The sequence below is a fragment of the Penicillium taxi genome, assembly GCF_028828555.1.
Source record: "Penicillium taxi strain IBT 34144 chromosome Unknown utg000004l_segment0_segment0, whole genome shotgun sequence".
Classification (NCBI taxonomy): Eukaryota; Fungi; Ascomycota; class Eurotiomycetes; order Eurotiales; family Aspergillaceae; genus Penicillium; species Penicillium taxi.
The window spans coordinates 4,498,975-4,511,455 of NW_026643206.1; the positions used below are offsets into that span (position 1 = coordinate 4,498,975).

At 47.8% G+C, this 12,481-nt stretch overlaps 6 protein-coding genes across 6 annotated transcripts; 5 read left to right on the forward strand and 1 right to left on the reverse strand.

The window, feature by feature from the left end:
* Nucleotides 1-960: 960 nt before the first annotated feature.
* N7495_006539 (ion transporter) lies at nucleotides 961-4,289 on the forward strand (the record flags this gene model as incomplete). The annotated part of the gene is made up of 2 exons (XM_057209190.1): nucleotides 961-1,205; nucleotides 1,247-4,289. 2 exons carry the CDS (start codon nucleotides 961-963, stop codon nucleotides 4,287-4,289), a joined length of 3,288 nt encoding a protein of 1,095 aa, XP_057062964.1.
* Nucleotides 4,290-4,963: 674 nt separating this feature from the next.
* On the forward strand, nucleotides 4,964-5,797 carry N7495_006540 (synaptobrevin family protein; the record flags this gene model as incomplete). Its single annotated transcript, XM_057209191.1, has 2 exons — nucleotides 4,964-5,001; nucleotides 5,071-5,797. 2 exons carry the CDS (start codon nucleotides 4,964-4,966, stop codon nucleotides 5,795-5,797), a joined length of 765 nt encoding a protein of 254 aa, XP_057062965.1.
* A 1,491-nt stretch (nucleotides 5,798-7,288) lies between these two features.
* N7495_006541 (uncharacterized protein) lies at nucleotides 7,289-9,271 on the forward strand (the record flags this gene model as incomplete). The annotated part of the gene is made up of 1 exon (XM_057209192.1): nucleotides 7,289-9,271. One exon carries the CDS (start codon nucleotides 7,289-7,291, stop codon nucleotides 9,269-9,271), a length of 1,983 nt encoding a protein of 660 aa, XP_057062966.1.
* Nucleotides 9,272-9,308: 37 nt separating this feature from the next.
* On the forward strand, nucleotides 9,309-9,596 carry N7495_006542 (uncharacterized protein; the record flags this gene model as incomplete). Its single annotated transcript, XM_057209193.1, has 1 exon — nucleotides 9,309-9,596. One exon carries the CDS (start codon nucleotides 9,309-9,311, stop codon nucleotides 9,594-9,596), a length of 288 nt encoding a protein of 95 aa, XP_057062967.1.
* Nucleotides 9,597-9,976: 380 nt separating this feature from the next.
* On the reverse strand, nucleotides 9,977-10,171 carry N7495_006543 (dolichyl-diphosphooligosaccharide--protein glycosyltransferase subunit 4; the record flags this gene model as incomplete). The annotated part of the gene is made up of 1 exon (XM_057209194.1): nucleotides 9,977-10,171. The coding sequence occupies one exon, from the start codon at nucleotides 10,169-10,171 to the stop codon at nucleotides 9,977-9,979; it is 195 nt and encodes a 64-aa protein (XP_057062968.1).
* A 335-nt stretch (nucleotides 10,172-10,506) lies between these two features.
* On the forward strand, nucleotides 10,507-12,231 carry N7495_006544 (Zn(II)2Cys6 transcription factor; the record flags this gene model as incomplete). Its single annotated transcript, XM_057209195.1, has 1 exon — nucleotides 10,507-12,231. One exon carries the CDS (start codon nucleotides 10,507-10,509, stop codon nucleotides 12,229-12,231), a length of 1,725 nt encoding a protein of 574 aa, XP_057062969.1.
* Nucleotides 12,232-12,481: the final 250 nt, after the last annotated feature.

Below are 12,481 nucleotides of genomic sequence, written 5' to 3' on the forward strand. Positions count from 1 at the left end.
TAACCGCCCAATTGGGGGCTTGTATAGGCCAATTCCTCGTGGAAGGCGAAAGAAAGAGGGGATAAGTCCTCTCGAGGACGAATCTGATCGAGTACAAGTCAATTTAGCACAGCATTCAACGACAGGACTTTTGCTTCTGTGTCCGTAGAAGATTGATGTTTTTTTTTCCAAGGTTGGAGAAGATATAATGCGATAGCAGCCGCAATAAGCTGAGATATGGGAGAAGAAGAGTTTGGGGGTTGTGGCAGAATCGAGTAAAATTTTCGTGCCAAAGGTGGGTCCCCGGTAAATGCCCTGACCGCCTATGAAAAAATTTGTACTGCCTGTATGAAGTATAAGGAAAAATTGCGGAAATATTGTGGATCTATGATATGCACTCATATTTACCTATACTGGAAATTTAATCCAAGCAGATATGGTCATTTAAAAGCTTACATAGTGGTCAAGACTACTTCATATACTAGCAATCTCTAACGTGTTTTTTATAGAACTAGCATCGGAGCCCTGCAGACTTGCAGGCGGTGAGAGATCTGATAAGGTAAGATAAGTTGTGAAACGAGAAGAGCAAACAGTCGAGTTTATGACAGTAAAATGAGAAGAAAGGGATAGTAAATTTAAAATCATGGCATAGTTTGTGATACATATTGAACTTACACAAAATCCAGATTTTATGGTGCAAACTGGAATAGGTCAGGTGTTCATATGTCTCTTTCTCGCCTATGACGTTAACCTCTCTACTCCCCTCATGCGCGCGATCAGCCCCCCGGGAAAAAAAATTAAAAAAGCGCAGGCCAAGTGGCTCAGCGTAATCGCTTGTTTTCACTTCAGAGCAACTTTATCCATGTTTCGCTCCTTATCACCTTCCTAATGAAATTTATTAATTTCTCTTGGTTTGCGATGCTCTAGAAACATAGAATCGCCACCCAGCCATGCCACTCGCCCCTACCTGAGTCTATCGCCATGTTTGCCTCTCTGTTCCATCAGAAAAGTCGGCATAATCAAAATGACCAGCTGTCATATAACAACACCCCAGTTGCGACCGAAAACTCTCCTTGGACTCGAACGACTGGGCGACGCGTTCTGAGGCGAGCTCCTGATGTCGATGACACTAGTGAAGATGAGGCGCAGGAGCTGGAAGGTGTAGATGAGCATGAGGACGAGGATTGGATGCACGAGGAGGGCGAGGATGGCGATGTGCCACTGGAGTCTGCTCCCCTCCTGCCCATATTCTCCTCCTCTCATTTAGGTACCATATCAGCGACCGTGAGCTTGTGCTATTTGTGACTGACCACATTTCATATCCAGATACGTTGCCTGTATACGACATTACCCATGCCATCCGTCCCCTTATCGTCTCTCGTTGCGAAACTACCTTGACCTGGGATCAGCTGCGATCTCCTCAGGTCTCTCAATTCATGGTCAGGCCTATTCAACAAAAGGTCATGGCTTCTCGTTCGCCAGCGACCCTCTACGCTCTCATGGCCAACTGTCTGCAATTCGAAAAAGAGGTCCATCTATATCCTGGAAACAGCGGTGCCAGTCAGACACGAGCAATGGTGAGCGAGCTGCTTGCTATCAAGCTATTGAGAGAATACACAACTAGGGAGTTGATCGACGCGTTGTCCTATGAGTTCTACCCGCTTCAAGGCCAGGATCCCTCGTCGTGGACTGCGGGTGCACAGGGGAAGCGGCCTATTGGTACCGCTCGTATTTCCTGTCTCGAGGTGGCCATTCGCGCACAAGCGAAACGATTTCTGGCACATCCAGTGGTGGTGCAGCAGTTGGAGGCCATTTGGGCTGGCACTATTGTGTTCCATTCAGCTGCTGATCATCTCCACCGACCCATGAATCCATCAACAAATAATCTTAATTATGGCACGTCGGGGAATCATCCTGGCAATCAACCCCATAGCCCTGGAGACCCTCGTTTCAGGCGCTCGGTGACACTGTACAACCCCCGAGAAGCCTCATTATTCAAGCTTTCCAGGTTACGAGTGCCGCGATATCGTCAATTCCTTTCTACCCTGTCATTTGCTATCCTCCTCGGATTATTCTTAGCCGTCTTGAATGAGCGTAGCCGAAAAATAACATCCTTGGAGGTGGTGTTCTGGTTTTGGAGTGCAGGTTTTATGCTTGACGAAATCGTGGGCTTCAACGAGCAAGGTTTCAGTCTTTATTTGATGAGCTTCTGGAATCTATTCGACGTGGGGATCTTGATTCTCCTCTTTTGCTACTACTGTCTTCGTATTTACGGTACCTTTTTGACCTATCCACGGAATCAGCAGATGGCTGATCAAGCGTACGATATGCTGGCTGCGAATGCGGTGCTTCTATTTCCGCGTTTGTTTTCTGTTCTCGACCACTATCGCTACTTCTCGCAACTGCTGATCGCGTTTCGTATCATGGCGGCGGATTTGATCGCCGTTATTGTGCTGATCGTAATTGCATGCAGCGGCTTTTTCATCGCATTCCTCTCCTTTGGCAATGATGATTCCCCCAAAGCTGTGGCATACGGCTTATTTCAAATGGTGATGGGCTTCACCCCCACAGCCTGGGGCATGTGGGACGAATACAACTGGCTTGGTAGGACTATTTTGACAGTATTCCTTTTCATCTGTCACTTTGTCGTTGTGACTATCCTGATCACTGTCCTCACAAATTCGTTCATGAGGATTGTTCAGAATGCCAACGAGGAGCACCAATTCCTGTTTGCCGTCAATACCATTTCAATGGTCAAATCAGATGCCCTGTTCTCATATGTGGCCCCTGCCAATGTCATCGCTTGGCTAGTCACACCTCTCCGATATACGATGCCTTTTCGCCAATTTATCAAGCTCAACCGAACTATCATCAAGATCACACATCTGCCAATCTTGTTCACCATATGCCTCTATGAGAAGACGATTTTGAGTGCCCGCGTGATAGAAACTATGGATCTTCTCGAGCCACTACCTCGTACCGACTCTTCAGGCTCCAAATGGCGTGGCCGGTTCCGAGCGTTCAGTTCAAGGCCACCGCGTTTAGTGCGAGAGCCATCAGTTGCCACGTATCAGAAGGACCAAGCTCTGGACGAAGTGTTCCGGAGACCATTTGATGATGGCCACGAGCAGCTTCAGGAGCGACCTGGTACAATACGCAAGAAAACAAACAGTGTCATCAAGGATTGGATGCAGGATATTGGACCAAATCCTGCTCCAGATGAACCAGACTCGGTTGTTGGTCGTTTCGAAACGTTTACGCCTCGACCTCGTTTCCCCTTCCGAAAAGCATTGACCGGATACGGTCGTGATTTTACCGAGACCACTCGGTCCGTAACATCAAACCCTGAAGATCGGGTCAATTTTTTCGGGAGCTCGGTCCAACTTCGTCAAAAAGAGCTCGCTGCTGCTAAACGTTCACGCCAACCCTCTCCGCACACAGACATTGAGGGAGACGATGAGCTCACTACTGATGATGAAGGCTCTATTGACAAGTCGGACAAGGGGTCTATTAGTAATCCTGACAGCTCTGATCATGTCAGAAGCACTGAGAAAACGACACCGAAGTTCTACAGCTCTCGACCATCCACGGCAAAGATTTTGTCACGTCGTAACAGTCCCTCCCGACGCCCTAATCACGATCGGAGCGCTTCTGGGGTCACCATTCTCTACAATCCAGTTGGATCAGTAGATGATGATTCTGGAAGCCCTACCACCTCTCCACGACTACGTCGTGAGTCCTCTTCTGACGAGGAAAGTAACCTTCGCATCGCTTCATCAGCAGATCAAGGAACGATGAAAAGACGATCTCTCAAAATGTCTTTTGCGCGCAATGCATCACTAGGAATACACCAAATGTCTGCACCACAAAGCATCTACCTGTCTGATTCACATAGTCGGCCCCGGCGACCACGTTCCATGCTCTTTGATCTAGGATCTGATCTTGGTGACAACAAAGCAGTCGCTGGTGGCTTTGCTGGACATGTACCATCCATATTCCACAACCGGCTAGGATTTCCCGCCAGCGATATCCATCGTGATTCTCCAAGTCAGACTCAAGACATGCTCAGCAAACTAGTCCTCGCTCGCATGAACAACATCGAAGAAGGCTTCCGAGAAGTGATCAAGGAGGTCAAAGATCTCCGATTGGGTGGATCCAGTCGAGGCCAGAGTGGAGCTGATGAACTCCGCGCAGCTACGCGTGAGAAGAAGAAAAAGAGAGATCTCAAGAAACGGAGACCAGCTGCGGAGGTTGATGATGATACTGATGCAAAAATTTTGGCAAATCCTACAATACCTAATACTCCATGACCAGGATAATTTGCCATTCCTTTGTCTTTTTTTTTTTTTTTTTATCTCCAGTTCGACCCCTTGTGTAATCTAAAGGTGGCTTTTGTCTACATACCTACGGGTATTTTGTTTATTTGATGCATGGCGTTTTTATCTACGCATACCTTTCTGTCCAACATACCCGTCCCGAATAACACTGAAATTGAACAAGACTTGGGTATTTGTTTTAATTCGCCAATAGAATGAAAAGAATGAAAAGTTCCAAATTCCCGGATTCGTGTACAAATTTTGATACACGTTTTGATGAGTGGTAGAATTTTCTCCTCTATCTCTCCCGATTGCTTTTTTCGAGTTTGGCATTGAATGCGATGTATTGATTGGTGCGGAGATATATGCAAGCAATGGGCCCTCTGTATGGAGATGGAGAGCATGTTTGCTTTTCCAACGTTAGATGTAGAGCTACATACCCCCCTAGGTACACAGTACATCATGCCGTGGAGTATCTAGGTAGGAGGAACCAATGGAGTACCTAGGTGCTGATACAGTTCAGTTTAAATTTTGTCCAATGATGGTATCATGACTAAGCATTCCTCTTCCCTAAACCTGATGTCACAGCCTCTAAATCGACGTTCTTCGTCGCATCTAAATTTCACTCTCATTCGTCAGAGTCTCTTGAACTACACAAGTGTTTCATCATGGCTTCTTCCTCGAAATCTCCGAGCATTCTGCTATAGTGAGTCCCCAATAGTACTCCGTACCTAGGTATAGCAAATCTAGCAGCCCAACTGACCGTCGATCCCAGCTCCTGTATCGCTCATCGGACAACCATCCTAGCCGAGCATTCGGCTCCTGGCTCCTCTACAACAACTGCGTCTTCTCTAGCATCGATCATCCTGCCAAAAATCAGCCATGACAAGCCCCAGAAGCTGACCTACACCCATGAACGTCTCTTTGTTCACTACATCGCCGACTCCCCATCAGGTGGAGCGGCCGATGATCAAAACACCCGCTCTGAGCCCGACTCCTTTGCACCCCTAAGCTTCGTGGTTGTAGCGTCCGCAGAACAAGGCCGTCGTATTCCATTTGCCTATTTGCTTGAGATCAAGCGGAAATTCCTATCCACATACGCACCTTCCAGCACCGACTTCTCGTCACTGCCAGCTTACGGTTGCGCTGCTTTCAACGGAGAGATCCGTTCTCTGTTGCAGACATATAACACGGCCCCTCCAGCTGATTCTCTCGCCTCGGCCCGACGTGAGATTGACAGCGTTCGCGATATCATGACGGAGAACATTGAGCGTGTGCTTGAGCGTGGCGAGCGGATCGATCTGCTAGTCGACAAGACCGATCGTCTCGGTGGGAGTGCACACGATTTCCGTATCCGCAGTCGTGGTTTACGGCGGCGTATGTGGTGGAAGAACGTCAAGTTGATGACGCTTCTTGGTGTCGTGGTGGTCTTCCTACTTTATCTGTTCATTGGATTTGGCTGTGGACTGCCTGCATGGTCGAAGTGTATCAGCCACAACTAGCGCATGAACTGCCTTCCATATTCATCTGGACTGCGGGTGTGGATTTGTACCGCCCATTCGATCTTCCCAGCGAGCGTGGCCCTGGCCAATTTGTCTTTTTGATGTGTTTCCTGATGAAGTACGATATGATGCCATTTTTGTTTCTATTATTCCTTCTGTGGTGCCTATATTCTTTGATGTTTCATATTTATTGTATACTAAGTTCAGGTTTCTCTCGGTCTACATATGTACTACCTTTCAACGACAGAATACGATTCTTGGTGATCGACTGAAATGTGTCAATCTAGGTACCTTAGGCCTATTCTTTCTCTTCTAGCCTTTGTATCTGTTGACCTAGGCATCTACTTAGGTATCTACATGGACATGTAGGTACATAGGCAGTTCCCCAGGGCTTGCCCAGTGTTCAGACCTAACCTTGGAACCTTGGATCAATATATTCCAATGTTATCTTCTATAATGACGACTCGTGGACGAAACCTTGAAATCTATATGACCTCCAGATTGAAATTACTCACCTTGGCAGCGGTACTTCAAGTATGGAATGCCTCGCCGGCATGGAAAATTTAGTATGCGAAGGTACCTAGGAGAGGTTTGATTAAGACCAAGATTTGGACGAGTATCTCCCATTAGGATACCTAGAGGCTCCGTATATCTTAATAAATATTTGACTAAGAAATGTATCTCACTTTCAAACCGGCAACTTCCTCGCCCAAAGGCATCCAGGACGGTCTGCAAGTGTGATCTGGTGATTGTTCTACGCCATTCGTTTACCTCTTCAACCATTGAGTCCGTCGAGACGGGATTGACGAGGAGATAATTCGGCGATGCTTCAAATTATCGAAGGTACCTTGATACCAGAGAGCAGAAGGAGTCAGGACATAATTACTAGGCTAATGATGAGCAGGAGGGAAGGGGGTTGAGATTTGGTTGTAGTAGAAAAATGGTGCGAGAATATGAGTTCCCATATAAATATTACATTGTGGGCTGAACAAGATAACATATTTCAACATGGTCGGGTTAGCAGTAAAAGTTGGGTGAAGGGTCGGAAGGTTGTTGGAAAATGAAGCTCATTTTATGGGCGAAATTGATTTGATGTGGAAACTCCCACGTGATATGCATGGTCACATGATAACAGTAGTCGACTTTTAGCTGACCAATTAGATTATGATTTCCCAAATTAGGGATTAAATGACATAAGGAAAACCTTGCCTCAGGCTGATACGTCATCAGAAAGCGGCAGAAAACACGCGGCTTGAATTAAACGCGTAAATTTTTAGACTCATTGCCTACCTACGTCGTAGGTACGTCCCTGTATTGCAGCTTGACATGCATTAGATGATAATTGCACTGCACACACTGCTCTGGTCATTATATATTGCGCCATCATCTTTCTTTTTGGCGTTTCTTTGTCCTTGAAATCGAAGCGCGTTGACATCCCTCAAAAGAACTCCGGATCTTGAATTTACCTTCCCCCTCCCTTCGCTGGCCAATATGTCCAGCAATGGCATCGCCGCTGGTGATAGCCATTGGAACTGGCAAGGACATCTCCGAATTGTGCGAGCAGAGCAGGAGCATGAGCAGGCACAGGCATTGGCTCAATCTCACCCAGTTGCCCCAGCGGTTGCGCGAGTAGAGCAGGCAGCACCGCCCATGGGTTTTGAGAATTTGATGGAGCATTTAACAAAAGATGTGCGAGAACATCCGATAGATTTAGACGGTTATTCTGCACAAGAAACCAGCACAAAGACACAAATCTCCCAGCAGTTGGTGAAGCCCTCAGATATTTCTCGTCAGGCGTCATCTCAGCCACCAGTTGGTCATTTCTTAGGACCTACTACTACTCCGTATACGCATCCACCCACTCATTTTCGAGCATCTTTCACTAAGCCGCTGATGCATACACCGCCGCCGCAGATTTCTAAATTAGTCTCGTCGCAACCAGCGGCGCAATGGCAGCAGGGGCAACTTCCAAGTCAGATCCGGAATCCACAACCTGTGTACTCGCATCCATCCCAGAAGCCGCCATTTGCGTATCAACTGCCACATGTGGTATCTCAATTGCATCCTCGCTACAAATTGCCTGCCCAAATACCCGTTCCTAGTCCCCTAGTGGGACAGCCTCCAGCGACAACAACAGTTAAGAGCCATCCCAGTTATATGGGCTCCGCGCAGAACTATCGGAAGATCAACACACCCATGGTTGCGCCTCCGGCATCTATGCCTCAGCAAGTAGCCAGGCTGCAAGGACCCAATGTGCAGCGTAGTTCTCCGTCAAATAAGCGACCAATTGACCATGTTTCAGACCGAACGATCAAGCCAAAAAGAGTGACCCTCAATCCTAAGGCATTTAGCAATCATCTCAACGGTATTGATATTGTCAAGCCTCTAGATTTAGATCGTGCCATTGGGAGACTCAATCCTGCCACCATGGCCCGGGATATTTTGAGGGCTGCTGCGAAACATCCGACCGAAAAACCTCTTAATGCTCACCTGGACGTTTTGCGCAAAACCATTTCCGCGGTGGATTCAAATTCGGATCTCGCGACTTTTCGTTGGGATCTGGTCGACTCTTTTGCACGTGACCCTCGCAACGCACCGCAGTCCCTCAATCCTCCTCCCCATATCCCCAGTCCCATATATATTTCATCAGCTTCGTCATCCCCTCGATTGAATCTAAATCAAGATTCCACTCCCCTCACAACAAATATTTCCTCCGACTTGGCGAGTTCATCTCAAGCTCCCACCCTGCCTTCACAGTCTACCACAGTATCAACACCACAGCTTGGACGCATATCACCGAAGGTTTCAGTGCCACAATCCCCATTACCACAATCTTCATTACCCCAATCTTCATTACCCCAATCTGCATTACCTCAATCTTCATTACCCCAATCTGCATTACCCCAATCTGCATTACCTCAATCTTCACTACCTCATTCTTCATTACCTCAATATTCAGTGCCACAGTTATCACGTCACAAAGTTCCAGTGCCAAAAGTTTCACAGAGACCTTCTACACCAAAGCAACAACCGTCCAAAGCACCCACCACCACCATCACCACACGTTCTCCCTTGTCGCGACAACCAATTGTTGACCGGTCTCCACCAAAGAATATTCTTGAGTCAATTGTGATGATCCCGACCCCTCCAAAGCATAGTATGCCTGTGAAGAAAACAGGTCGCACCCGGAAGGCAGATAAAATTCCCGCCGTAGCTTCTCCAAACTACCAAACCTTCGATTGCCAATGGAATGACTGTCCAGCACAACTTCACAATCTACTCGCACTCGACCAACATTTGCGCAAGGTTCACCTTATGAATGACTTCATGTGTCGCTGGAAGGACTGTGAAGATACAGATGGAAAGGCATACACTCAAATGGTTGAGCATGTCCAAGAGAAGCACCTAAATTCTCTAGCCTGGACTCTTGGAGATGGCCCTGTGGTGACTGCTTCTGGTGAGCCTTCAGGATAAGTTGAAATTCTAAGTCCTTGATGGATTCTCTAATTATATGGCTCCCCAAGAAGGCGAAAATGGTGGAAAATCTACTTTCGGCCCGTCGAACAAGAATGCACGCCCAGAATCTCTAGTTCTCCCCGCTGATATCAGTAACATTGACGCATTCGCCCGAGTTCGGGGAATTGTCACTTGGAAGGAGAAGGCACTGGAAGTGAAGCGTGGAGGATTTGCTTGGAAGGAGGAGAGTGGACCGGATTGTGATATTAGCGACCGTCGCTTGTCCACCCCAGCACGTCTAGTTATGGCCCAGGCCGAGGAGATTGCGTACACCATTAACTGAAGAGGTTCTTGGTGGCTATCTTCCTTTACATTCCATATTATTTTTCCATTGCCCCACCACTCCCCCTTTACCTATCACCCTTGGTTCCTGCATCTTTAGGTGCACATGGGGGTTAATGGCAAAGGGTTGCTATGGAACAAGTTTGGCGTTTTACCTCAAACAAAATAGTTACTTTGTTTCTGCGAACGACCAGATTCATGAAGCATAAAAATTGAAATAACGATTCAAGAGCCAATTGGTATATCGCTAGAAGAATTGACTAGCACTTGTAGTTGTCTGGGTATTGTACATGTACTTTTTCATCTCTGTCTCTCTTTCTTTCTCACGTTAGGCAGAACTGGAATCCTGTCCATTCCCCCCTGGTTGGCCCATTTGCTCTCTCATTTGGATTTCGCTGCAGCTGCATTTTCTGATGATGCAGGTTCGGTGTTCTTGGTTGATTGGGCAGCTCCGACAGGGACAGCTTCTGTCTCTTCACTGGCATTCACATCGAGGAAGTGGTAGAGGACAATCATCATCATAGCGCACGAGCCGAGAAAGATGGCCAATCGGTAGAGGTCGCCGTCGGAGATCATGATGGGAATTGATGGAGACGTGGGTAGAAGTGTTGGATAACAGGATCAAAGGCCGGAGGAGGATAGTTGGCTGGAATTGGCTGAATGTGGAGCTTTAAAGGACAGAAAATAGAAAATAGACGTGTGTGATGTGTCAAAGAGAACTGTACGTGGCACAGAGTGTAGGGAAGAAGTTGAAGATGGACGTGTCATTAAGTGATTTTAGCGCCGATCACAAGTCGGGGAGGGAATCCTGGTAGCTTCCCCTCTTAACGTGACTAACGTATTCTTAAGAACATGAGTTCCAACTTCTTTTCATTACTCTACCCCAACAACTCTATGCCTTTATGAATGCCATGATAGAACCGCAGCCTCCGAATAATGATGGTGGACCCGGTGCAGCTAAATCTAGTCCATCTTTGCTAGCTTGTCTTGCGTGTCGGCACAAGCACCTCAGGTGTGATGCAAAGACTCCTATCTGTGGTCGTTGCGCCACAAATGGATCTGAATGTCTTTACACAAAATCGCGCCGAGGCTATCAAAGTCGATTCACTAAGAAGCGACGCGCTGAACCAGAATACTCAGACCCGCCCATGGACCCGGTCGCTGTCGAAGCCCCTGTCGAAGCCCCTGTCGACTGGAGTATTCAGGCGGGCTTTCAGCATACACCGGCATCCACCACCGCCCCATTCTCCACTTCGACGAGCCCTAGTATGAGGGATCTACCGGTGTCAGTGTTGTCTACTCCGCGACTAGGAACTGGACCACTGACACCAGAATCCGCCTCTTCGGTAGCAGGTGATGGCTACTTGCTTGATATTTATTATACATACTTCCATTCCGCACATCCGATACTTCCACCACTGCGATTCTTCTTGCGCGGAAACTTTCCTCCGTTTCTGGAGCAGGTGATGAAGTTTATCGCTTCTCACTTCACACCAGCAGCTAACAGTGAATTTTACCGCCCTACAGTCCTCATAGACGTACAAAACGAAGAAACTTCAGTGGAAAAAGTTCAAGCGCTCTTGCTACTTGCCATTGTGTTACATTCGCGCAATGAAAGAGGTGAAGCGGGAATATGCTTAGCCAACGCCGTGGACCTGGCATTTGAGCTCGGGATGCACCAAGAAAGCTTTGCTGATTCAGCCAGCAATGGCGACCCTATTCGTGCCGAGTGCATGCGACGCACATGGTGGGAGCTTTTCGTTATTGAGGGGCTACTCACGGCACTTGGTGTCCAGCGCGTGTACCGAACCAACCTAGTCCCGCCAGAAGTGCGACTTCCATGCGAAGAACGTATATATTCAGACGGACTGGTACCACCGCCGCCACCAAGCATTGCTCAATTTGACGAGCGTGTATTTTCCGATGAAGACCGTGACTTTTCGTCGTATGCCTATCGCATTGAGGCAGTACGCGTCCTTGGTCGCGTGGTCGCAACGCAGGAAATGACAGAGGGCCAACAAAATCATGTCGAAGCCATTGATGCACGCATTGCCAGTTGGTTTCATCACCTTCCTGAATCCAAGATGGAGCTCTTGCGTCCGGATGGATCAGTGGATGAGATCATGTTCCAGGCTACAATGATCATTAACGGCGCGTCCATCTACTTGAATTTCCCGCGATCAGATCTCTTGTCATCACCGGCAGTTGCCGCAGAGGTGATCTGTGGTCAATCTGGGCCTGTCAGCATTCCCGCATTCTCTCATCATGTCCATGCCATAAAGGCGATGAAAGCTGCTAGTGAGCTGTCTTCTCTAGCAGCCATCCGCATGCCTGTGGAACGTCATACACCATTTTTTATTTGCGCTCTTACTCTCAGCTCCATTGTCCAGCTGGCAGCCTGCTCTATCAAGGCAGGTCAGATGCCTGATCCCAGCCGTGACCGTATCGGGCTTACCATTGGCGTCTTCAAATCGCTTGGTCGCACCTGGGCCATTTCGCAGTCTATAATGCGTCAAATTAAGGCTGTTGCACGCGATGTGTTACAAGTGGGCGTACGACCTACCATGGACCAGATCGATCTGATATCGATGCTGGACGGTGGTCTATTCTGGTCAACGCAAGAAGGCCCTCGTTGAACAACACCGGATGAAGCTATTCATGCCTGCAATTGGTACATATTTAAGATCATGGAAGAGCCACACCAGTTATCGAGAACCCCATACCGGGCTCTCTAAGAGGGAGGCTTATTATGATCGATCTTTGTTTTACCGTCTCGACTTCTCAAATCATCGATATCCAGCTCCAGCGCGCCTTTGCGGCTGGAGAAACAGTTTTCACTTTCGAATATAGTTTATTCTCAAGTCTTCAGGGATATGGCGTCTCAAC